The sequence below is a fragment of the Pocillopora damicornis genome, chromosome 5 (genome assembly GCF_964200805.1).
Source record: "Pocillopora damicornis chromosome 5, jaPocDami1.2, whole genome shotgun sequence".
NCBI lineage: Eukaryota > Metazoa > Cnidaria > Anthozoa > Scleractinia > Pocilloporidae > Pocillopora > Pocillopora damicornis.
The window spans coordinates 4,793,119-4,818,118 of record NC_142674.1 but is presented as its reverse complement, the minus strand read 5'-3'; the positions used below and the strand labels follow the sequence as shown (position 1 = coordinate 4,818,118).

The following is a 25,000-nucleotide window of genomic DNA, read 5'->3' as shown; positions in this document are numbered from 1 at the left end:
AAGGAGCCGTCTTCTCTGAATTGCAATTCAAGTAAGCTGATTGAATTGGAGACGGGCCTTGAGTTGCGATTCTGTCTTCTCTCGCTAGGAAAAAATAACAAGACACTATGTCAGTCCGATTTGTATACAAATAATGACTCATAATTATGGGAAATTTGACCGCCTAGTTCAGTTGAAGGGAGATCATGAAATTATTATGAAGCCTTTTGGGGGATCAGGTAAAGTTTGTTGTGACAACCAAGGAAAAGGAAACTACCCCCCAATCAGAGGTTCTTGACTGTAAATTCTCCTTGACAAGACCATAAGAAATGTGCAGAAAACAGTATGGAGAATATACATATTGATGTTAGGGTGTAAAGGGTTAATACATACAGCGGTGTCTTTTCAGCATTCCCCCCTAAGTTGTTTGCTTCCTCGTCTTCAACGTTTTCCTCCAATTGTTTTGCTTCGTCTGTGTATCCGCGTTTTCGTTCGCGTTTTCTAACTAGAGAAACGAAAAAACAAGTAAGACTTATGAGAGGTGGGAATGGTATAAAACAATGTCGCAGTCAAAGGTATTTGGTATCAATGTCTGTATCTGTGCTACTGCGGGTTAATTTTGGGTTAGGGGAGGGGTAGCTGCGCATTTGTTCAGTTACTGATATTGATCCGTTCATTGCATCCCTTGGTAAGCTGTCAAATCCTACATTGTAAGACCTGAGTTCCATTAAGCGTGCCAACCCACACACATTCACGAGGAAAAAAATCCTTAACTTAACGGTGTTGAAGGTGTTTGAGATCTGATACTATCTAGCGTGCTCAAGTAGAAAGTTTATTGCAAAGTCACAAAGATAGCAATGAATGTCTCGCGCTGTTCTCCTTACCAGGTGGTAACTGGTAAAATCTACCGCCTGTAGTAACAATCATTACCGCTAAAAGTCGCTTGTAATTTTTGTAAATTCAACTGGTAAAAGGACTGCTCCAATGATTGAAAAATTTCTTTAACCTGTCGTGCTTACAAGAAAGGTGAACACTGATCTCGGCTCAGCTACGAAAATAAGGGAGTTCAGCTTGAATCTGACTCTACCTTAAGAGTTCTTTTAAAAACGTTCCCTGCAAACTCTAGCTAAGTAATATCAGATCATTGCCACTGTAACTACGTTAAGCTCTGATGGTAAATACTAAATAATTTACGTAGCCATGCGTGACGTTATCATAAGTTACGTTATCAAACGTCATGTTACAATACGTTACGTTATAATATCTTTTCTTTCAATACAAGCGTGTTTTTCGTAACGTTACATCACACTGCACTTGTTTCCCGCTTCATTACCTTCGTATTTTTTCCCTTTTCCCTTGTAATAGCTTATGAAGAGCAAGGCAAGCGCTGAAATCAGAACTAAATAGGCAATAAGGGCCAACATAATGAGAAACCACGCCTTTTGGTAAATGTGGGTTTTTTTGACCTCTGGCTGGCGTGCACCTGAAGAAACAAAACCATATTTAAACATTTCAGAATTGCTAGAATGTACAGTTTTCGATTGATTGTTGTGTGAACAACACCTAAATCAGGTTCGTTCAAGTTTTCGCCCCCCCCCCCCTCCACTTCTGGGGCCAAAGTTGTGTTCAAATGCCCCACCAAGTGCTAGATTTTATTGTAAATTTTTTTGAAAAGGTATAACAAATGACGGTGGCTTTCTTATAGACCTTTTCTTATGAGCCATCTGCTTGCAGATGTGAACTTTTCACCTTTAAATATTTACCTCCACATTAAAAGATTAGACGCGTTTTCACGCTGGAAAGACTTGACAGTTTTTGTAACTAAGGCAATGTTGAAATTCCCAACCCCCAGGCAAGGACGACAGTCAAATGCTTGTGGGTTGCCCGGGGGGAGGGAGTGTTTAGGCTTCAACTTGATCGATGCATTACTTCAAATGGCCGCGTTTTCCAGGTTTTAACTAGTTTTAATTGATCGTGCTCGGCTGAGAAGGTAAAATTCTGGACCAACCACATAGCTTAATAGAGCAAAATGCATGCAATCCATGATTGTCTTCAATACTTAATGGAAATTGCTAAATTTAATCGAAAAAGAGCCTCAAAGAGATATGTCATTTCATAGGTTGAGAAAATCCAATGAATACGGCTAATTGAGAATGTAAGCAATTATCATAGATTATAATTTCTTGACTCGTCCAGATTGGAAGAACCGAAAAACTGAATGTGCTGAGAAAAGACATCTTCGCAAAAGCTAGTTGTATCAATTCATTGTTATTGCCTCTGTGTCGTGAGAAACCTTCATCCATATTGAAAAATAACTACACCCATTTGTTACCAATATTCCACTGAGTGGGTGTCTGTACTCTCTTTTACGAGGCATACATACCAATGTCAGTCTTGGTTCCCTGGCAAGTTGTTTTGACAGTTGAACTGGGTAGGCTTTCACCAACATTGTTAACTGCTTTGATGCGGAAACGAGGCGAAGTCCCCAAGCTTATGTTGAAGGTCATACTCGTTACATCCGATTTGCTAACGTTGTGCAATAAGCTGAAAACCACAGGGTCCTCACCGGATTCCTGTTCAATCAGGTAATGCGTGATTGGAGCACCATCAGTTGAAGGGCCTCGTACCCAGTGGAGTTCCACACTCCAGTTTTTACAGTCTGTTATTGTGACATTAATCGGCGGAGAGGGGACATCTAAAAAAAAAGGAAATAAGAAATATGCATTACAAGATGCGATTGGTGTTAATGCCACAGGTGATTACTGAAACCCGAGTTTTATCACATTACGTCAGATACAGATGAAGTCTGTATGGACCCATGGTGAACGGAAGAGTGCGAAATCTGACGATACCATCCAAAATCGGACTGCACCGTCGAAAACAGACAACTGTCTAAGACTTCTGACGATACCCGGCGTCCGAAAACAGACACAAATATCTGATATCGGATGGTACAGTACAACAACGATCATGAGTGTCCGAAATCAGGATGGTGCCGATCAAAAAACGGACGGGAGTTTTCGAAATCCGACGGTTCCGTCCAAAAACGGACACTAGAATCCGAAATGGACACACGTGTCTGAATCGAACGGTACCGCCCGAAAACGGATACAAGAGTTAGAAATCAGACATTTCCGCCCTAAAAAGGACAAAAGTGATCTAAATCGGATGTTATCGTTCGGAAACGGACTCAGGAGTCCAGAATCGGAGTCCAGTTACCGTCCAAAAATGGACACAAGAGTCCGAAATTGAACGGTGCCGTCCGGAAACGGATACAAGTGTCAGAAATCGGTCGGTTCCGCCCACAAGCAAATGATCTAAATCGGATGTTGTCGTCCGAAAACGGACACAAACTTTATGAGTGAAAACTTTATCAACGTGTCAATGTGTTAGCTGTAGATTAGCTAATTGGGGTCCGAAAAGGGACATAATTGTCCCTATTCGGACATGATTGTCTGAAATCGGACTGTCTGCCCAAAATATTAAAGTGGTAAATTAATTCGATTACTTACACAAGACACGGAGATAAGCGCTTGCTCTAACGTCAGCACTTACACCGTTGTCCGCCGTACACCAATATCTTCCGGCGTCACCCCGAGAGACGGTTAGGGTAAGCTTGCTTCCTGTGCCCACAGTCCTCCCATCTTTAGTCCATGTTATCTTTGGGATTGGATGTCCAGTGGCATTGCAATGGAACGTGACTTGTTTGTTTTCAACTTTCGATTGGTTCCTTGGTGTGGTGATTAAATGAGGTTTAACTGTAAATAAATATGGAAACGGAACTGATGTATTTGTCACCTCCAGTAAGGTAAACAATGATACTTTTACTCCCAAATATGCTAACTCACTCAGAGAAATACGTTTATGAATGGTTGACAAGAAGGCTATGGACCAGCGAGAAACTCAATTGCTTACGGAAGGACCGCAATAACTTGTCATCTACGCCGCGCGTATCTGCTGAGTTAAGAATCGTTCCCATCGACCTTGGATCGGTTCTTTCACAACACTTGGTCGTAGTGACCTTCTGGAAATTTCACCTGTGCTGTGTTGTTGAATGTATTGCATTCAAAGTTGCCTTTAGCTGCTTGGTTAAAACTCTAGAATAATTTTGATGAGATCCTACGACTTTTCTTTTTTATCGTGTTTTTGCTAAAGATTGGTTCCAAAAGCGACCCATTCATACTTACTCTGTACATTTAGTCGAGCGCTGGCGTTGATGGCCGATCCCAAACCATTATCAGCTGAACACCAGTATTCTCCAGAGCGATTTCTGAACGCAACAAAGCTCAATGTGTTTCCTGTACCGATAGATCTCCCGTCTTTGAACCATGAGATCTTTGGGGTTGGGTTGCCGATGGCACCGCAGTGGAAAGAAGCCTCATCACCTTCTTGGACAGACTGGTAAGCTGGCCGACTTTGAAAATATGACGGAACTGTAAAAATTAAGGAAACGATGTTAGAATTACAACGTTTTAAAGTTTGAAATCTCTCTCTCGTCGAGCTACTATGTATCTGCCCAAACAGGTTAAATCATAAAGCTTCATACCATGAAATAAATCAGAGTATTGCTACCCCCATTGGATGCAAGTCCATCCCAGGCGCAGGTTAACCACCCCTCCCCCCCCCCCCCTCAGATTTCACTGACAGTTCACCTGTACTCGTTTATGCTCCAGGGGAAAGGGGCACCACGAGAGTAAAGATTCTTCCCAGCAACACAATAGAATAACCCAGCCAGGTCACACTCGAGCCTCTTGTCTCAGAAACCAGCGTGCTAACTGTTCAGCCACTGCGTCCCTGAAAGTGCGCGAACAGGCCCGCTGCATTACATTGCAAGATGCTGGTTGGCTTAAGCCCTGAAAACGTAGGATACTTACACTGCACATTCAGAAAAGCACTAGCATTGATAACGACATTCAGTCCATTTTGTGCACGGCACCAGTATCTTCCAGACTGTCCTCTCCATGTTGTTTCAAACCTCAGTGTGCTCCCGTGACCAAATGTCTCTCCATCTTTGACCCATGTTATGTTAGGAAGCGGATGGCCATTTGCATTGCAGTAGAATACCGTTGTTCCTTTCTCAAGCACTGTTTGATTTCTAGGTTTTGTCACGAAAAACGGTAGAACTAGAATGTAACAGTAAAGCAAAGGAAAAGACTCAAAGAAATGCGGTTAAAATGCACACCTAATCGCGGTGGAGCCGAGTGAAGAGTCAGAAATGGGAAGGTTATGACAAACTTGACACAATTTCAATTTTGAAGCATCTGGTATTTAAGCGCAAGGTTCTAGGACGGTTTTAAATTCTGAAATCGTGTTGATTCTATTACTTCTTTGCATTGATCTGGGATCTCTTTTGCACCATGAATACTTTGTCACTAATAGATAAGGTCACCATAAATGGCTATGCAAACCACTCTTTAAATCACATTATTTAACATAAGTATTTACCCAGCACTGTTGGAACTGTCGTTGCAGAAGCCTTGCCCATCATATTCACAGCATTGCAAGTGTAGTTTACGGCATCCTTGTCTTTATTGACGGTCTTTACTACCAAGGTACCGTCTAATAGTAACCTATATCGACTTTTAACGGCTCCGTCTGAGATCTGAACTCCATTGACAAACCACTGAAATTTTGGGCGAGGCTCTGCATTTGGGTTGCAGCGTAATCTGCCCTCATGGCCATGAAGCAAGTGAAAAGGGCCAAAATGGCGATTGTTGAAGGATGGTTTCCAGGCTGAGAAAAACAAATTGTTCCGAAAAAAATAAATTGAAATTATTCATGTTCAGATATTGTGTGATGCTCAACTGACAAGAGCGAAGTAAGATTTTCTTTTTGCTCCAAGATTCCTTTTCAAATGAGCGTCCACAATCTAGGATTTTGCTGGTATTGCTTTACTTTGCTTTGTCATTGATCTTGAAAACTCGCGCCGTCTTCGGTATCTATCAAATTCAACACCATAAAACAATTTGCTCCTTGGACACTCGCGTTTCCTTTGCTTGAGGCTTTGGCAGCCGCTAACGTTTGTCTCCTCGTGTTATTTCCCTTTCTTGTACTTGGCTATTATCATGGTGAAATTTATGCTTATAAACATCAAAGGTCAGTCCTTTCTTTAAATGACTTTCCAAAAAGCCATCTTAGAATAGACTACCTTAAAATCACTCGTGATATTTAGATTCATCAAACCTACCTTTCACTTGAACCCAGGTTGCAGACACAATCATACCGTATTGGTTTTCCACAGCACATTGATAGACACCCTCATCGGTCAGATTAACATTTCTGAGATGTAATTTGCTTCCATCCACGATTATCCGATCACTGTTAAGACACAAATGCATGCAGGCTCATGAACCTTCAAAACCCAAAGAAGTTGTACCTGCATTGCAATATTTTGGTTGTTTTCTGGGATGTTGTGTAAATTGCCGTTATAGAGAAGAAAACATCTAAATAATCATTTTTCATGACAGACAGATACTACTCGCGTCGTAGATGACGGTTTTGTCATCTGTGTGTGCTTTGAAGCGTCAAGAAGCGGAACCGTATAAAAACGAGCAGCGGTGCCGCGAGAAGTTTTTCCACTCGCGGCTTTGCTGCTAATCGTTAATTTTCCATGCACCCTAAACTGCTAGCTCGCATGATAATGAGACAACATCAGAGAGGCAAGAGCTAACAAAAACGAAGGACACTGAGGATGTTAAGCAAGTTAAGCTCGGCAAGATGCGAAATCTGTGATTTCAGAAGCACCTTCAAAATGCAATATTAGTTTAATTTTTTGGAAAGTTGAGCCTGCACGTGCTTTGTTTTGGTTTCTGTGGTTTTTTAACAGCCAAATTACAGTTTCCAAATTAAGAAACAACATACACAAATAAACTACTGATAGCCAAGCAAAGAAGAGAAACAAAGCAAAACAGTAGACTTAACACTTCATGCTTGTTTGGGTATGGCATGAATTCATACGTAAAAAATGTACGCTATAACTCGTACGTTTACCTTGACGACTGCAAGTGTACACCATTCTTGTACCATAGGATTGTTGCCACAGGGTCTGCAACCACTTGACACTCAATAGTTTCATTTTTATCAATTATGATGCTCATTTCACTTGGTGGAGGATTGTCGTTCCATCTCGGTGGAACTAAAAAAAAAGACGACACTGATTATTTTTTAAGACCTGTTCCACCTCTCTTGGTTTATAGGGGTTCCAAAGAAGACGAGGCGGTGAACTGATGCTTAATGTACGAGATGGTGATGATTTCAAAGTTGTGGATAAAACTCCAGTTTACTGTGTGATGAGATAAAACCTATCAAGCAATAAGGTATTTTTTCATGCTGCTACAATGTGAATCAATTTTACTTTAAGTCTGCCAGTGAAACCTTATTAGTGTGTGACAATTCGCATGAGAGCTTCCTAGCAGTACTTTCCCTTAGATCAATTGAGTGTGGAAAGTAATCGGGGATTTTACTGGTTTTTTTTACTTTGCTCTATGATTACAAAACTTCGCAATCAGATGCAAAACTAAAACCATTCATGACTTGATCGCCTGAGTTCTCCCGCCCTTTGAGCAATTAGGTCGTTTTTTCTTTTACTTTGAGTTCTCATTGCCTCGTTTTGGTAATTTTCTTCCTTCTGATTGGCCGTTACGGCGACTCAATCGAAAAGCGTTCTACATGTTGCAGAGTAGACATATAATGGATGACAGTTTACCTTTCACTTCCAAATTGATTGTACGGACCATGGGGTAGACATTGCCACGGGAATTGTTTGCCTCACAAGTGTACACATCTTGGTGACTTTCCCTGTTCACATTTGTGATAATTAGACGATGGCCATAGTAATGGCGAGGGATTTCAAAGGAATTCTGTCCATTTACAATCTGTTGTCCATTCTTCTTCCACGTGATTTCTGGTGTTGGCCTGCAAGTTGTACAAAGATGCAGTGTATGTTGGAGTGCTGCACAAACTAACAGGTAGGCAGAAAATTTTAAATTGTCTATTAATCTAGAAAAAATCTGCTTCCTCTACCTCGCATTTTCCAAAAGTAAGAGATATGCGATACTCACCGTCCATTTGCGAAGCAGTAAAGAATTTTCCGTCTTCCCTCAATGGCAAGCTCGTCCACCGCAGGTACAGCGGCCCAAGAAAGTGTAACAGGAGTGCCGGGGTCTGGGTAGGAAGGAGACACATTCACGTCATTTAAGTTCAAGTTGAAGAGGTAAAGGATATTTTCTTTTCCACTAATTAACTAATTATCTGCCGCTACGTGATATTCTAAATAAAACTTTATGAAAAGAGGGTAAGTTTCCAAAGAAAGTGTAATAATGCATCAGTGGGAGAGTATAGCAAGATAATTTTGTTACGTTTTACGTTACGTATCAACTGAGTTGATAATGAAAACTAGCCAATGTAAAGAGTTTCAAAGCTGACGTTTCGAGCGTTTCGAACTCAGTTGATAAAACCAAAACTTCACGGAAAAAGATCTTGAATGAAATAACGCTGCGATAACATACGCAAGATCGGTCCACATTTACGGTAAAGCATATAGCGCCGTGACTGATATCAATCATTCAAACTAATATTTTTCTTAACAATCACCATTCGTCAGCCACGTGTCCGCAAGTACGCGCCTATTCTCTACCTTTCTGTTGAGGGTTCTTCTTCACAAGACGTAATTTTCCAGAATCTTCATAGGTACTCCCAGCCCTTATTTGACACTTTATGCCACCGTAGTTAACCTCGTCGATATCCTCCTGGGTGAGGTAAGCGATTAACAAAGTCCCGTCTGGAGATAATCCTCGTCGTTCGCTCCTCGACAAGTGGATATTTGATGGTTTTACCCAAGCGTATGAAGTGCCAAAGCCCGCTGTGTGTTTGGGACACTGAAATCGGAAAGGCTTTCCAAGGTCAACCGCTACACTCTTGCTGCTGCTATCGATGAATTCACCATGAGCTGACAAAGATTGAAAGAAGTGAAATATTTTAACCCTCTAAACCCTAAGAGAGACTAGCATCAAATTTCTTCACACAATATAACCCCTGAATCACACATTAAGGTCATGAGAATAAAGGAAATGATCACCAACGAAAGAAACTTTTGATTGGTAAACAAAATCTCCTTGTCAGCACCTTAGGAAATGTAGAAAGAGCAGTATAGAAAATATGCATACTGATTTTAGGGTGTTAAGGGTTAATGACAAGTTAAATTCACTGAAATGAAGCGAATTTTAATCGAATGTCGAACTGAAGTAATCTGGCAATGGACTGGTTTTGCTCAGCGCTCCACCTTACTCTGCGATTGGAGTAGCAACTTCGCGCCAGGCTCCAAACCAGTAGAGTGCATCTCTAAAACCAATCGGGGCACCCAACTGAAAAGCTCTCTATCGAAGAATATGAATTATGATTAAGTACGAGGGCTTCTCTTTGCTTCTCTTGATCATCATCAGATCAGTAAAGATCAAAGAATAGTGCACGTATTGTAATAGGTAAAAATTCAAGGAAATATCAACAAAATCTCAGTAAAAGAAGAATGAGTTCCATTTTTTTCAAAGTTCGAAGAAAAATGAGAAACGGTTCCAGATGATGAAGTTTCAGACATCTTGTTACGTCATCTTTCTTCTGGTATAAGAAATCTCGTTGTTTATCGCAGGTTTTGCAGTATGATATGACGCCAAGAGAATATACAGTTTATATTCTCTTGATGACACATATCACTGAATTTGGCCTTTAAAATGAAATTTTAATGTTCAGGACACTCGAAACAGAGCTATCATCACTTCGGATGTATTCTCGTGCTAAAAACAAAAATGTTTCCCTCTCGTCTGAGTCAATCTTAGCTACTAAGGTTCCCTTTTGACAAAGTACCGAAAAAAAAAAGAAAAAAAAAGAAAGAACGAGGAAGCGGCATTTTCGAAATATCCAAGAATCAAGATACTTAAGTAATATGTAAGCACTACGCTGTGGGGTGGCCTAAGGAGCACAACCCTAGGATGGATAGAACGGTAATGAACCTCTACTACTGCACAAGCCACGTGACTGCGAATCTTTCCCGTTTCATTTGAAAGAAACAGAAAGGGCTGCTATGCAGGCTTAGAGGATAGAAAGAAGAGTAGCCAAGTGTTAAGCTGTTTTGTAACTTGATAGCCAATCCGATCTGTTTAAAAAAAAATTGTCTTAATCTGATCTCGTTTGCTCATCTTTTAAAAAGATTTACCTGTTATAGCGACTCTCACTTTCCTACTGAATACTTCAATTTTAGTGTCCTTATCCTTAACAATACACTGATAAGTCCCGCTGTGTTGGGAAGATAAATATTTGCCAATCAAAGTGCCATCTTTATTGAGAGAATAATGCGGTGATCCCCTGAACGATGTGAGCTCTGTATCATTATGTTTCCACGTCCAAGAAAGATTTGTCCCTGCGGCTCCACAAGGCAGTTTAAACCCTTTATATTCAACATCATCTGGGTTGACTAAATCCTTTTGTATGAAATTCGTGATCTCGGGTGGACGCCGGCTTGCGACTGAAAGAGAAGTAAAAGTTCGCTTATTAAGTACTCTCCACAGACAGTTCGGCTCAGCGACTGAAAACGAAAATGTAGCTAAGTATATCCTATCAGACGTTTTGCCTAGGGTTAGGATTAGGGTTAGGCACAACTCGTAAAACTACGGCACAACTCGTAAAAATACACAGCGATACTACACACCAAAACGTCTAATTAGTTATTTGTTATCCAACTGCTAATTATTCTGCCAAGTCTTTCTGTTCATTTCTAATAGGGCGGGAAAAGCAAAGCAGATAAAGAAGCCTAGCGTGCGCAGCCGACTGGTGTAACAGGTTTTTTTACAGTACAAAATAACCAACAGTTCAAACAACCGTGCAATATCGCAGGATATTTGTACTCTATTCGTGCGTAATTTTTACTCTACTTTGTGTAGTTGGATAATAAGTAAGCATATAGAAAACTTAGAGACTAGTTTTACCGGTGAAAATTCGCAAGAATGATGAAATAATTTCGTATGCAGTTTGTATCCGAGTGAATGAGCGCAAATAAATTCTTTAGTTTTTCTTCAACAATTTTTCACTTTCCACATTGTTTAAGATTGATTGACATTCACAGCCGAGGCTATGCTGCAATGTTTTCATGTAATTCATTTTAAATGTAATGGCAGAATAACAGACTTTAACATCGCTTGGGTTATATGAGGACTTGGTAACACCAGTTTTTGTGATCCTGTACCCTTGGGGAGAGTCATACTTTGGGTCATACAGATGTTAGTGGGTACTGATGAGTAATTTCACACTGTTACTTTTCCAGTGATCAAAACTATAGCAAAATTCTCCAGCATACGTTCCTCCAGTTTTTTTTTTAATATCCTGAATTCATTTGAAATATCAACATTTACCTGCTTTTGCCGTGACAAAGCTGAGCGTTAAAGCCAAGAGATAGATTCTCTCCATTGCTTCTGTTAAATGGAAACAAATTGGAAACATAAAGCTATCTATCTTCAAGTTGTTCATAAGGAAAATTTTACCATTACTGCCGCATACCAAGCACCTTTCAAGCTAGTTTTTTAAAGCCTTTGATCTTTACGAGTGACAGTCTAATTTCTCCCACAACATCGCCTCTGTATTAAACATTAAGGTCACGGGAGTGAAGGAAATGATCGCCAATTGACGTACGTAGTTCATAATTGTTAGGCAAATTCTCCTCGTCAGCACAATAGGAAATTGATAGAGAACAGTATCGAGAATATGCACGCTGATGTTAGATTGTAAAGATTTCAGCCCACCCATTCCCAAATCCCACCCCACTCCACCCCATGAATGTCAGGTTTCACAGAAGCGTGGAATCTCTACTAGTCCTCTTCGTCTTGTCACGCAAGTAACATCTTTCTTTTAAGGCCTGTTGTGTGACGAGTCCAATCAAAGGCTAATAAACATGCAATAAAGGTAATCGAGAAAATTTGATTCAGAGCGAATCCACCGAAAGCTCTGGCAAAGCGCTTACGCTCGAAATGTCAACTTTAGACACTCTTAACCCTTTAACTCTCAAGATCTTAATGTTAATTCTCTCCTCTAGCTGCTACACATGTCCTTGCAAATCAGGTACAAGAATTTGGTGTTAGATCAAGAAAGCGACTTTTAGCTGAGAAATTTGAATATTCTTATTACCTGTTTGCTAGATATATGTATGGATATTTTAGGGAGAAGTTTCATGTTAATCACATCTGGGAGTTAAAGAGTTAAGGGTGGCCAATTCACAATATCAACTCAGCTGATAAATTAAACCAAATTATCTTGTAATACCCTCCACCGACACAGCACCACAGTTTCTATCCCAACTTACCCTCTATTCACTGAGAGCTTATCCGTTTGTCGTGGCGTGAGTCTTCTATGATCTTCAAAAACTCTGACGAATCGTCTTAGTATTACTTTACAAAGCAGCTGAATAAAACCTAGAATATTTAAAAAACCAATTTATTAACAGTTTATCGGTTAAACCTTTCCTGCAATTACATGGTAAGAATACTGATAACTAACAGGATGCTGTAAGACTAATCATCTTCTGAAGCTACTAAAGCTTCTCAACAAAAATCGCATTTCTCATTTCCGACACGCGTTTAGGAATTTGAAAATTCTTCGCCCAGCCTATGGGGCGTAGGTATCATTTTCCAGCAGGAGATTCTACATCAGCCTCTTAACGTCAGGTTGTTTCACCCTATTTATATGGATCCTTTTTCTGCAAAATAAAAGGGGTAATAAGCACCCCGAAACTCCAACCCCCCCCCCCCTCTCCACGCCCTGGTGTGATTGTCAGTCTTCAGGGTTAGTCGAGGAGTGTCCTACCGAAATCCGATTTTCTGTGAAACGTTTTGGCATCTATTTCGCTTTGTGTATCTTTTTTTGCGTGTGTGTGTGATTATATAAAATCTGCCACAAACATTGACCCCACAATGAGAGAACCTCGATTTTTATAACCTTCTTAAAGGTCAGTCTGTCTGTTTTGTCTCTTTTTGACGCAAGCAGTTTTGATCAAGCTGGGCGGTAGCATTGAGGCCAGCACGAAGAAGCAAGGAAGAAGGGGGGGGGGAGGGGGGAAAGGGAGGTTATCGCCACAGCGGCTCTTCTGGAACCGTGAAAAATATCCCTCGACGGCCCTTCTGTGAGCGTGTCCCTAAAGTAACGGAGACAAATTCAGAAGCCAACCATAGCTAGATGTAACGACTATTTTTTTTTTTTTTTTATGAACGTACATAGTCTTTCTTTCCGTTTTGTTGGAGGGTATTGTCCTGAATCTATACTTGAGCTATAAAGAAACCGCCAGAACTCTAGCGGCGGTCATTTCAGATTTAATCGCCTTAGCAGTATCACAGTATCACACCACGATTTTACCGCCTAAAAGACATTGAGCACTCTCCCGGTCCATCAAGTAGAGCACCCCTCCCCCCCCCCCGCCCCATTGCGAACTAAGCTGAATTTTACCTGCTGCTGTACTAAATGCTGCATCATAAATTAAACGGTTAACGCTTTGACAATTAAAAACCAGGGATACTTACCGAAAAAAATTACGTGAACACAAAGGGGTTTGCCAACCATTTTACAAAAGCATCAACTAGACAATTTCCTGTGATTAAACATACTGTCGCCAGAAAGATTATAGCAAACAAGTGGTTGGAATGCATAAAATTCTCGATAAGCATAAAGTTATTGTGCTGGCAGCTGACAGATATCCAGTTAACTCATTCACTGATACCCCTGCGTTATTAACAAGATTACATTGATTAGGAATTGACGGAGGGAGCTTAATGCCAAATATTTTTGAGAAAGTTTTATGCGCATGAAATGTTTAAAGCTGCTTCGAGTAAATGTAAACAAGATCTAAGACATTCGATAGTTTTCTGTTTCATCCGTGTACAGTGGCATTGCCTGTCTCACTCGTGCTTTTCCATGTACTGTTCCTTTCGATTATAAGCGTGTTGTGCTTTTGTGATTAGTTTATTTTAACATCGAGTGTTGTCTCGTGAAGACCAGTCTAATTTAGGGGTCAGCTAATTTGTCTGGCTCTGCTGGGAGATATGAATTCTCTGATATACCCGTCGAAGAACTGATAACGTATAGGTTTAATGTAAAGCTTGTCAAAAGCATTTTGAACCTGTTATGAGTTGGTCGTAAACTGTGACATGTGAAATTGCTTTATTAGTAGTATTCTGAAATACAAATTTCGAAGCGCAACACTGATTTTCCAATTCTTTGTCGACCTTCTCTCGCTATGTAGACAATCGACTTCCGATTGCCGAGTAATATTTTGCTAACGGCAAATCGATCAGTTTGTACGCGACGGAATTGTAGGCTTTTAGGAAAAAAAAAATTCTCTTTGATATGTCAATGCCAATGAGAAAATACGTTTGTGTTGTTTTAAACTACCTTTCCGATCACCTTTAACTCACTGGAAACGTATAATTCCTGAAGAAAATTTCGTCGATGATCTTTGAGAAGGAAAACAGGAAATCCTTTCTTGATATGAGTAAAAAGATTAGGACCTGATTTTTCAGTTGCGCAAAATATTCTTAGAACTGTACAACTGTGCCGTAAACAAAAGAGGAAGTCAACATCCACCCTTCCTTTCTATCGAACCTGCTGTTTAATTAATGATCGAGAATGAAGGTATTGATCGAGTTAAGCATTCGTTTAAATAGAGCAGTTTCCGCGCGTGGCTCCATGACTCATTCACAAAGAAAGACCGGACTCATTCCTGTGTGAAACTCACAGATAATAATGATAAAAACACATTACCTGGTAATTTACTTGATCCTGTTCTCAAACAACGAACAGCGCAACGGGAAAATCAGCAGTAGGGTCGTTGTCGCGTGCGAAAATGTCTGTGACGATTATTACCGATGAAGGTAAATTCCGCGTTGTTAAATTGAATTCAGGAATGATCCGATGAACCAAACCACATACTTCAAGATCAAGTTATGTCGGAATTAAGAGTTGCGCGAATAAGGGAGAACCGTGATGACAGCGTCAGTCAATGTCGCGTTACGATGTTTATCTCAGAAAGACATCTTCTTTGTCTAACAAGAATGTATATCATGTACTTATTATCATAATGCAAAACCTTTGGCTTTTAGCACGTTTGAAACCAGGAAACCATTTCAGCAGTCTGTGTTAGAACCTGCCATGATCACAGCAAGCCAGGCTTTTTTTCTTTGGTCTTAATTTACTGTTTTCTATCTAGGAATTCTGAACAGTTGAGTCCAAAAATGTTCGGCACGTGCGTGAGCGTAAATATCTGTGATAATAATGTTCAAAGCGTCACGAAATGAAAATTGTGAAGTTGTTTGCTGGTTTGTTTGTTTGTTTGTTTGTTTGCTTATACAACTAAATTGCTTTTAATAGATGACTTGGTTTTAAGTGGCCTAGGTATACTCGAGAAAAAGGCCAAGTTTTCGAAAATGCGAGTTACACTTATGGCGGTATAAATTAAATTACATTTCTCTTTAATCAACACATTTGAAAGAGTTACGGGTCAAGGCTTGTAAAAATTCTTGCAAAAATTAAAAGCTGTGTCGATCCCGCTTCATCCTAAACCAAACTATTCCTTTGTGGTTTGTTTTTGTATTTTTTTTCTTTTTGTTTTGGTTCAGACTCTAACTTGAGGGTAGTTTTGTTAATCTGCATTAGTTTATAAAAGTTCCTTCCGGCTCTCCAGTCATCTTTCGCCAGCCTGCTTTTTCGTTTGTTTTCCTTGAATGAGCGCCGAGCACAGGCCATTTTTTCATGTCGCAACGATGGACGTAAAAAAGAGTGACGAACGTAGCACTCAATCAAAATATTTCACATTTTCAAAATAAGCAAGATCTCCTTTTGAGCCGCACTTTAAGTTCGTCCCGCAATGCTCTCAAGTTCGTAAAGCTTACTGCGTCACCTGCGTGACGATACAGGTAGACGATCTGCTCGAAGGGAGCTTAACTTTGAAAGTATCCCATCGATATTTATATGCTGAGACTATCTTGAACGTCTGCCAGTCAGCCACAACAATCTAGTTCATGATTGACCTCTTAATGGCTTCTCCGGGTCTACTTCACGTAAAGCAGAGCGTGAGTATGACCTGACAAAATTATTTATCGTAATACCGGCATGATATAAGTAGAATTTCCTTCTGGTTTAACATTTCCTGAAATGTAAATTGGCAATTCGAGTCGTGAGTGGCGTGTTGAGAGATTTATTTGGAACTGAGAAATGTAAACAATGACGGCTGGATCGATCATTTGTGAAATGTAGGTACGTGACTTCCTGTAAAGGCGCGTTTTTTTTTGCTTTCAACTTTTGCCCTAAATTTCCTGTTTTGTTCAGCGAAGAAAAAAATGGAAACTTCCACCCGATTTCTGTCGGGGAAAATTGGAGGTTGAAAGAGGATACATAACGAAAGAGAAATTTAGAAAAGTCAAAGATGCATTTGTGTTTCGAATTAACTAGACGAACTCCATGTTCATGAAAACAATGACTGTAATGACTGGAGCAATATAAAATTTTCAGACCACGGCTCTCGACATCATAAACGCATCATTTGTCTCAAATTTTTTCCTCGATATGTACTACACCAAAGTAAATTCATGTTACACACCACTTATTTTCCCTAGGCGAAACTGAACGCTCTCACCTAAACAGTGACGTTACCAAGAACACAAGAAATGAAGCGACGAACTAAGATGCAAAGAAGGAAAAAAACAACTGAAACCAAACGGAAAAAAAAAAACAAATGATGCGTTTATGATGTCGAGAGTCGTGGTCTGAAAATTGAAATCGTTAAAGATTTAATTACTGTTGTATTTGCCTCAGCATTGTGGTATCAAAATAAATTTTTTTCGTTTTGGCAACTGCGCCCTTTGTACTATTTCAAGAAAATACCTCTTGACTATGTCTAGTGGGCTTAAGCCTTTTTTAAGTTATTGTGACGAGTTCTTGGACAAGACATTTTTAAATGTGACATTTTTAAAATATAAATCTTACTGTGCCTATCTCCAGCTAAGGTTATGAATAAGTACTATTACCAACTATCTGTAAGTACTATAAGTACTATTACCAACAGCTTTTAAAATTGCTATCAAATATATTAAACCGCGTTTACCTATAAGTAGTTAGTATGCAGATTCAGTTTATGCAAATGGTTCATTATTTTGGACCGAGAAGGAATTTACAACGGGACGTTCAGTGTGTGTTCTTTTTCGAATAATCCGAGAGTTTTAGGGGGGAGCGTTGTAGTAAAATCTTCAAATCAAGTGAATAAACCGTGGGTTTATTCTCTTGAAGGAAGCGTGGTACAGCTTTTTCACGTTTTCGACAACATCCTTTCATTTGAGTACCTTTACAATAACCCATCCACGAAATATACTGTACTCCTTTAGTAGTCGTCTCGCACTCAAAGAAAGTAGCGACAACTGGCTCTTAATTAACAAACGCAAAGCTTATGAAATTCGTCTCTTACTTTTAAGAAGCTTTTTCGGGGCCACAAGAGGAGTCCTGAAATTTGTCTATTATTGTTCCTGCGCAATGTGTGACCAGGTGTTACTGAGGATAAACAAGACGCCTGCAAGATTAAGTAACTGTTAATGTTCGTATATGAAGATTGATGTTGCATAAGCGTTATATAAATAGTCCCAACATGGGATGTCCCTATCAGCGGAACTCGTAACTTCTTTATGATTGAGCAACGAGTCGTGTAACTCCACCTAATTCTGAAAGGAATGACGTCACAGTTCCGTTTGGGTTCCTCGAAAAGTCTAACCTAAACTTCTTTAATGGTCGTTATTTTTTAAATCCCATAAATCTTGGATATCCATGAATGCCCTGATTTCATTCTCTTACACAAACATTTCTTCGTTGTCTTTATATCTCGGTGAACCGCCGACTGATAATCTTTTATGTGTTTGTTAGCGTTGTAGAGAATACTGAGGGCTTGTTAAAACGTACAAACTTGTTTCAGTTGATCGGCTATCGTGAAAAAGCACTTTCGAGTATTCTCAGTGGAAGGACAGCACGTAATCTCTGAGTTCGTGGTTTAGTAAAAGAAAATCTGAAGATCATGTCAAACTGCACGACGTAACTTCAATTCTCTTGACGTTTTTTTTTTTCTTTAAAAAAAAAAAAACTGTTTTCATCTCGTTTGGACGAGCTTAGCGGAAGTCATCATCGCGGTCGAGTGATTATATTGACGACTTTCGCTAATTAGTGATCACACCTCTGACACCGCCGACTTATTCCTATGTACTGACGTAACTTACTTTCATTACGCACAACGCATTACAACATATACATTCCGCACAAATGTTGTAGAATGCTGGGAAGATGAGAGATACAATTTTAGGAATAAACTTCTGTGTAAGCGCTTACCAGGGCATGTTTCAACTTGGGAGGTAAATAAAGAGCTTAATTAAACATGACATTTACAGCTCAGAAGTAATCAGCATTTAGCCAATTTACCCACCGTTTGCACAGTCGAATGGGATATTTTCTAGTGGCTTGGAAATAGTATATTTTGTTTGTCCTTAAAAACATGGGAAGCAAGAACCAAGGCACTTTTTCTATGCAGCTTTGCTATATTTAGTTAACGCTGTGGTTAGCATTAAGCTCACTATTTTCAGTCAAGAGTTTGAGCACACGTGATTTATGATAATGAATGAAACTTTGCCTTGTGCTCTTTGCTGAGAGGTGAATGTTAAATGCAAGGCAGCGGTCTCGCTAAGTATATGTTTAGGTTCTGATGTGTCATTTCAATTTTCCTTGCAATTCCATTCCCATTGGCTTTACCTCTCATTTTCCCCGGAGTTTTCGTTTTCAGAAGTCAAATCAACGAACTGTCGATACGCAAACAATGAAATTCAATTCAATTTAAGCTCTATAGAAATTTTCGGGAACTTTGTGCTTTTCGAAATATCATAAGGATGCGCTTAATTGCGACCGGTGTTCTGTGAAGTACCTGGGATGTTTTCGGATATTCTTCCGTTGATTCCATGATAGTTTTGTAACAATTTTAAATTCGAGTCTAAAAAGTTGCTACCTAATTAATCTCTTCTATGCTGAACTGTTTATCCAGCTAAAACAGTGCTATCACAACGCAATAAACAGTTTTGGATTCGGAACGCAGAATTAAGATTTGAAACTAAGTCTAACGAAGCATCTCTTTTTTTCTCCACATGGGGAATAAAAGAATAATTGAAAAATTCGTCCATTCGATGAAAAACTGGAATTTGATTTTTATGTAAGTGTGCAACGGATATAAATTACTGACATACTAATAAAGCAGCTGACTTTAGGACATTTGATTAAAAACATGTTTGCTAAAAGAATTGAACTATATTTGTAATGCCCATTTAATCGAAAGACAAAACGTCTTTATACAAGAGAAATAACTTTGTCGAAACAATTCCAATTGGATGGAATTTGGATTTTCAACCTTAACATATTGCCAAAGATTAAGTAATTTTGAAATTTATGAATGAAGGGAGTGGGTTTCTCAAGAACCTGTGATGCTGCGTCGTTGCATTGGGGGCGGAATTACAAAATTATCGACTAGGTTGAAAATGTTAATTGGCCACTATAGACAGTTACTAAAGCTAACCTATCGAGCGTGAGACTTCGTCAGAGCGAAGAACGAAAGGCTAACCGGCTCGAAACGTCATCTTTAGAAACTGTACGATGGGCAATTTACATAACCAACTCAGTTGTTAAACCCAAATTATCGTGCAATATGTGATTTATTTGCTTTTACGTTACTATGAATAAATATGTTTAGGAGCTCTAATATTATCTCAAGCCATTCTGACGACATCTTTCAGCTGTTGAAACGAAAAACGATCTGTATCACTCGATAATAATTTTTCATTTCCATAACAATCAAACCTCATTGGATGTACTGTGTGATATTGAAGTCTTTTCGGTTCTTATTTACTTCGCTGCAGTGATAGCAGTTACAGGAAAAATTACGCGGATGCGTCCTTTAGTTATGTTTCGAATTTAGACTTAGACAGTTCAAGTTTTTATGCGGCAAAATGTTACCCATTGTTCTGTTATGCGTATTGGCCATTTTCTTCCCAGTTTCACAAGGGAATAATATAAGCTTGAAGATCCACCAGAAAAAGAAGGCAATGAAATTGATCTTCTAATGTTATTGGCTAAGGTTTTGGAACAATTTAAAGCAAATCGTTATAAGGAAATTATCTGTTCTTTAGCCAAATTTTCAAATTGTGAATTATGCCTCAGCAAATCTTAGTGGTCAAAATAATTTTATCCTATTTTCATTTTTCCCCTTTAAACGTTATTTCAAAATGGTTATAATTACTTACGACACAAAGATTTCAATTCCTGGTGATGCAGAATACATGACTGGCTTGATAAACGTATGTTTTGTCTTTGCCAAGCAAATCGTCAGCGATAATTTGGTTTTATTGACGTTCTTCGTTATGACGAAGGGCTGACGCTCGAAACGTCATCAGCTTTCGAAACTCTTTATGGTGGCCAATTTACTTTCTCAACTCAGTTGATAAAACCAAGTTAATTTGTAATACCCCAAATGGCGCAGCTTCACAGTTTTTTTATTCCTCTTAAATCATCAGGACTCTTAGCAAACTCGTCAAACTTGGCGCTTGAAGTCGCACTAGCGTCAGAAAAGGTGGCAATCTGGTCTAATCTGGTGTTAAAAGTTGAGTCCATGACACTTGGCTGGCGTTAGGTCGTGCTCTTTTCACACTTGATTCAAGTCGTCCAATGGCTTATTACAGTGTTGGGAACCTTCAATTGTTGTAGAATGGGAAATGGATGCCATCTTTTTTACGTTAGCAGGACCTTAAACGCTGTTTGACGAGGAATCCTATTTACATCAGGCTAATCAAATATTATACCTTGTAGACGTTTTAAAATTTTTCGTCCGATTTTGTGACAGAGCCTTTTTTTTTAACAAAATATTTGAAAAAGCCATGCTGGGGTAAATAGTACTGATCAAAATATTACAGAAATACTCAGTAGTTTAACATAATGTGAACTAAATTATTTAACACAAAGGCATTCTCTAGAGTAGCAATTCATTGAATCGTGATAAAAAAAATAAACTTCATAATCAGTAGAGCTCTATTTTTGGACCCTGAAATCAATTATAATCATTGACAAACAATAGAATCCGAGTATAATGCACACCGCGATTTTGATGGTTATAGAAAAAAAGTGCGCATTATACACGGGTAAATACGGTAGTCATTTTAATTTATTCATGGATCGAAATTGAAAATGTTTCATTGGTAGATTATTTAACTCAAGCTAATAAAGACCAATTACTATTAGGCTTTTGTTACTTTCTTTGTTGTGTTTTTAACGTATGCAAAGTTGGATCTGCTTGACAAACAATAGAATCCGTGTATAATACGCACCGCGATTTTGATGGTTATTTTTACAGAAAAAAGTGTGCATTTTACCCTGGTAAATACGGTATCAAGATGCAGCAGGTTTATTGATAAATCTATGCATTTTTAATTTAAGAAACAAACAAAAGCATATCTCAAGTTTGAATTTCTCATGAATGTGCCATTTTCATTTTGAATGTCATTTAGATGTTAACAAAGGTGACTTGATGCTATTAAAGGAATTCAAATTGAGAGAAAAAAGAAGAGGTGAGTTTATTTTTGTTAGTTTTCGAATGGTATGTCAAAACCTGTCAGTTAAAAACGAGTTCACGTTCCTGTACGAGTTTTCATGCATCCAAAGGTAGATTCCAGTGCTGCGTAGTTTTTTGCGTACATGAAACGAGCGTAGAGAAAGCGTGCGTAAAAATAAAATCAATTTACGTGCGAAAAATGCGGGCTCACGCGTCAAAGTGGAAGGCTGTTCACCTTTCTCTGCACTCGCGCGATTGCGGCATGCACGTGAAAACCTTGAAAAACGTGCAAGTGGAAATATAACAACAATTTCTCAACAGTTTACATGGGTAGACAAAAACGCGAGAGTGGGAATCCAGCTTAAGTCCGTCTGCGCAAGCGTGAACTAGAAACACGTTCACACATCGTATAGGTATGGCATGCCTGTGTATTCAGTTTAAGTTTCTGGCGGCAGAAGTTAAAAAACATGTATATCTTTTCCAGTACCCATTTAATGAGATCTAACAGTCTTTTTCTGTAATATTAATCATTATCATTGGTTCATTTTTAGTTTGTAAGGACGAGATGTTACAGAGTAACATTCATCGATTCGGAGTACAAAGATTTCGCAAAAAATTCTCGACCGTTTCCGTTGATTCTGAACAGGGGATCATGATCTTAACGGAAAAGAGGGATATGAGCAAAACATTCCAATCGAAAAAATCATCAAGCATCCGAGCTACGTTCCGCATCAAAACGAGGACTAAGACTTGGCTCTTATTAAGCTCCAGTCTCCTCTCACTTACAATAGACGCGTGAGGCCTGTGTGCTTCCCTAAGTTTGACTTTGGCGTTGGGACCCAATGTTTCGTCACAGGCTGGGGCCATACGAAAGAAGGAGGGGACATCCCGCAGGTAAATGGAACTCGATATAAAAAGAAATTCTCATAAAATATTTTAAAGATTTCTTCAGGGACGCAGTTTTTTATCATGAAGATCATATCATCCTCATCTAGTAGATGATATAAACAGATGGGGCTTTTTTCTTTCTAGGAGAAGGTGATGAATATTCCACTTGCGTAGTTTATGAGCTTTCGCGCTTATTAGGCTATCTTCGAGTCTGCCCTCTCCATCTTGCGTCGCAACCCAAAAAATAGCCTCCAAATTTGTCTATTTTGTTTTACATTTTTAAGTAATAAGCTTATTTCCAAATATTTAGTCTACTACCTAGCTTATAAGTAACTACTTCAAATACGAAATGTTTTTATTCACCTTCCTTCCCCCCTTTGTTCGTCAGTCCATACGATTTTATTTCTTGTGACAGAAGGAGCTCCATACAAGATCTTACTGCATTTTTCTACGTAGTCCTCCATACATGTCACACCTAAATGGTCACAATTTTTGTAGTGTTTCTTTCGGTCTGAGTATTGTTTCATGTCCTGGAATATCGATAACTGCATCCCCAAACTTTTCTCTGACGCGCTGGCTAGCCTTTGTAAGGTTGAAGTAGAGCTCGATCCAATCCTCCAAAATCACTGATCCGTTCATCTTTAGTGACAAATAGAAAAAAATGAAAACGATAACGACATTGATTATGATTGTTATAACGATAACGAAAATGTTGACGACTCCTTTTAATGTTGACAATTACGTTGATGATCATTATCTAATCGGTAATAATAGTTTAATAAAAATTATAACTAAAATGATCACGACAGCGATACCGACAGCGGCAGTGACACTAATGACGACGATGATGATAATGAGAATGAGCAATTATTGGATGAGGTTGAGGATGATATGAGAAGATTTGAGTTATCTGCCCAAGGCAGTGCCAGAAAACACAGACACGAGGTTTGATAATTCATGACATCATACGAAAATCCATATCACTAATCGTCATATTATGCATTTTTTAAACAATGGACAGAAGAAGACACTTCTCTCTGAATTTTCAAAAGTTTTAGAACCCTACACAGTCGAGTGGCTTAGGAACTAGGAAGATTTTCAACTCCAAATGATAACTACAATATCCGTTGCCGATATTGGGTTATCATGCTCACTTCACACGCTATTGTATATCATTTAAATGCTCTCAACCAATCATATTTCTTGTAAAATTCTGATGTATATCAGAAGTAATGGGCTCCTGTGTATATATAATAATGATAATGATGTTACTAATAATGAGAATGTTATCTGACAACTTTTCAAATATTATTTATCAACTTATTTTTGCTCCTTCTTCCCTAACATTATCACGCTCGTCTGCACCGCCAAGTACCATGGTAGCGATGTTATCCAATGGGTTCCCAACAATGTGTATGAATTTCATTGGCACTCCCAAGTTTTTGGCGATTTCTTTTAACTGTTTGATACTGCTTGGATCTCGGTTTATAAGCAACGAAGTTCGTGCCCCTTTTTTGTCTCCTATCACCTAAAAGATAAGTCGTGATAAAGCCAGTATAGAAAATATATCAAATAAAATGAGGGTATTCGAACTCAAATTTGAAGTGCGGTTTGGAAAGAATTTCGCTCTCTGTGTAGGCTGTGCTATGTAGTGCTTCCGGCATAACTAATATTTTTGATGCGGTCGGTAAGGGTAGGGTTTAACAGCCCACAGGCCGAAAGATTTTAAAAATCGTAAAAAGTGTGAAGAAATTGCCAAAGTGCTATTGATTCCACGATGGGCATTGTTTAAATTGATAGGTGTATCGTTATTCATGTCTGGGCTCAAGACAATAGCTCGCTCGCTCGAAACGTGCCATATTTGGAACGCATCTTTAACTAACGATCTCAAAATCAAAAGGATAGTAGTTCTTGTTGACCAATTTTCAAAATTAAGACGGATTCTGTCAGAGGGAAGGTGTATCAGCCATTTGACGTGCGTTGGTTTTTAGTCGGTAGTTAGGGTTATAAGAAAATCGATCTTGAAATGACTTTCATACAAAAAGTTAGCGAATTTTGTGCAGTTTCAAGTGAAAAAGGACAATTCTTCTACTTCTTAAATGTCCTTCATTTCAGTTGCAAAATGTGGATACAACATGATATGGAAGTCAGCTCTTCTAAAACTCAGAAAAATGAGTTAAGTGGAATAATTTAGGGCTCATTAAAGCGAGGTCGCGTTCAAATTTGCCGCTTTATCGGTTATGAATCATTGATGATGTCCACGCATTCTGCTCGAGAATTTTTCAAGGTTGGCGTTTCGAGCGTTAGCCCTTCATCAATCTCATGTTTTCATAGTAGAAGGGTTAGACATAAAAGTGCTCAAACAGTTTTATCTCCCTACACTACACTCTTACTTTCGGGAAGACCAAATGGAGAGAAACAACATTTTGATCAATCCACAATCTTCAACTGCCTTAATTGATAAATATTCAGCCTGTTCTACCAAACAGA

The 25,000-nt window shown here is 38.9% G+C and overlaps 2 protein-coding genes and 1 long non-coding RNA gene across 6 annotated transcripts in view; 1 reads left to right on the top strand and 2 right to left on the bottom strand.

Annotated features, from left to right (window-relative positions):
• The window catches only part of LOC113679916 (fibronectin type III domain-containing protein), an 18,428-nt gene extending 811 nt beyond the window's left edge, over positions 1-17,617 (bottom strand). The window contains exons 1-17 of one of the 4 annotated variants that reach the window (XM_089206262.1): positions 17,465-17,617; positions 12,323-12,431; positions 11,379-11,438; positions 10,187-10,495; positions 8,615-8,926; positions 8,040-8,142; positions 7,685-7,893; positions 6,970-7,114; positions 6,167-6,297; positions 5,425-5,712; positions 4,854-5,102; positions 4,167-4,412; positions 3,492-3,737; positions 2,363-2,674; positions 1,313-1,462; positions 373-484; positions 1-84 (exon numbers count right to left, since the gene is read on the bottom strand). The exon at positions 1-84 is cut by the window's left edge and continues 811 nt beyond it. In XM_089206262.1, the coding sequence (XP_089062388.1) occupies positions 1-84; positions 373-484; positions 1,313-1,462; positions 2,363-2,674; positions 3,492-3,737; positions 4,167-4,412; positions 4,854-5,102; positions 5,425-5,712; positions 6,167-6,297; positions 6,970-7,114; positions 7,685-7,893; positions 8,040-8,142; positions 8,615-8,926; positions 10,187-10,495; positions 11,379-11,433 (2,951 nt within the window). In that variant the 5' untranslated portion in view covers positions 11,434-11,438; positions 12,323-12,431; positions 17,465-17,617. Of the gene's footprint in view, positions 85-372; positions 485-1,312; positions 1,463-2,362; positions 2,675-3,491; positions 3,738-4,166; positions 4,413-4,853; positions 5,103-5,424; positions 5,713-6,166; positions 6,298-6,969; positions 7,115-7,684; positions 7,894-8,039; positions 8,143-8,614; positions 8,927-10,186; positions 10,496-11,378; positions 11,442-12,322; positions 12,432-14,769; positions 16,099-17,464 lie in introns of those variants that run through there. The other 3 variants (XM_089206264.1, XM_089206261.1, XM_089206263.1) reach the window with 3 other exon arrangements.
• A 4,556-nt stretch (positions 17,618-22,173) lies between these two features.
• Positions 22,174-25,000, top strand: part of LOC149044806 (uncharacterized) — a 13,463-nt gene continuing 10,636 nt past the window's right edge. Inside the window, exon 1 of the long non-coding RNA XR_016186554.1 lies at positions 22,174-22,516. This is a non-coding gene — a long non-coding RNA (uncharacterized LOC149044806). The remainder of the gene's footprint in view (positions 22,517-25,000) is intronic.
• LOC149044804 (uncharacterized) overlaps positions 22,900-25,000 on the bottom strand; it is a 32,740-nt gene continuing 30,639 nt past the window's right edge. Inside the window, exon 5 of the mRNA XM_089206272.1 lies at positions 22,900-23,149. Within this exon, the coding sequence (XP_089062398.1) occupies positions 22,994-23,149 (156 nt within the window). The 3' untranslated portion in view covers positions 22,900-22,993. The remainder of the gene's footprint in view (positions 23,150-25,000) is intronic.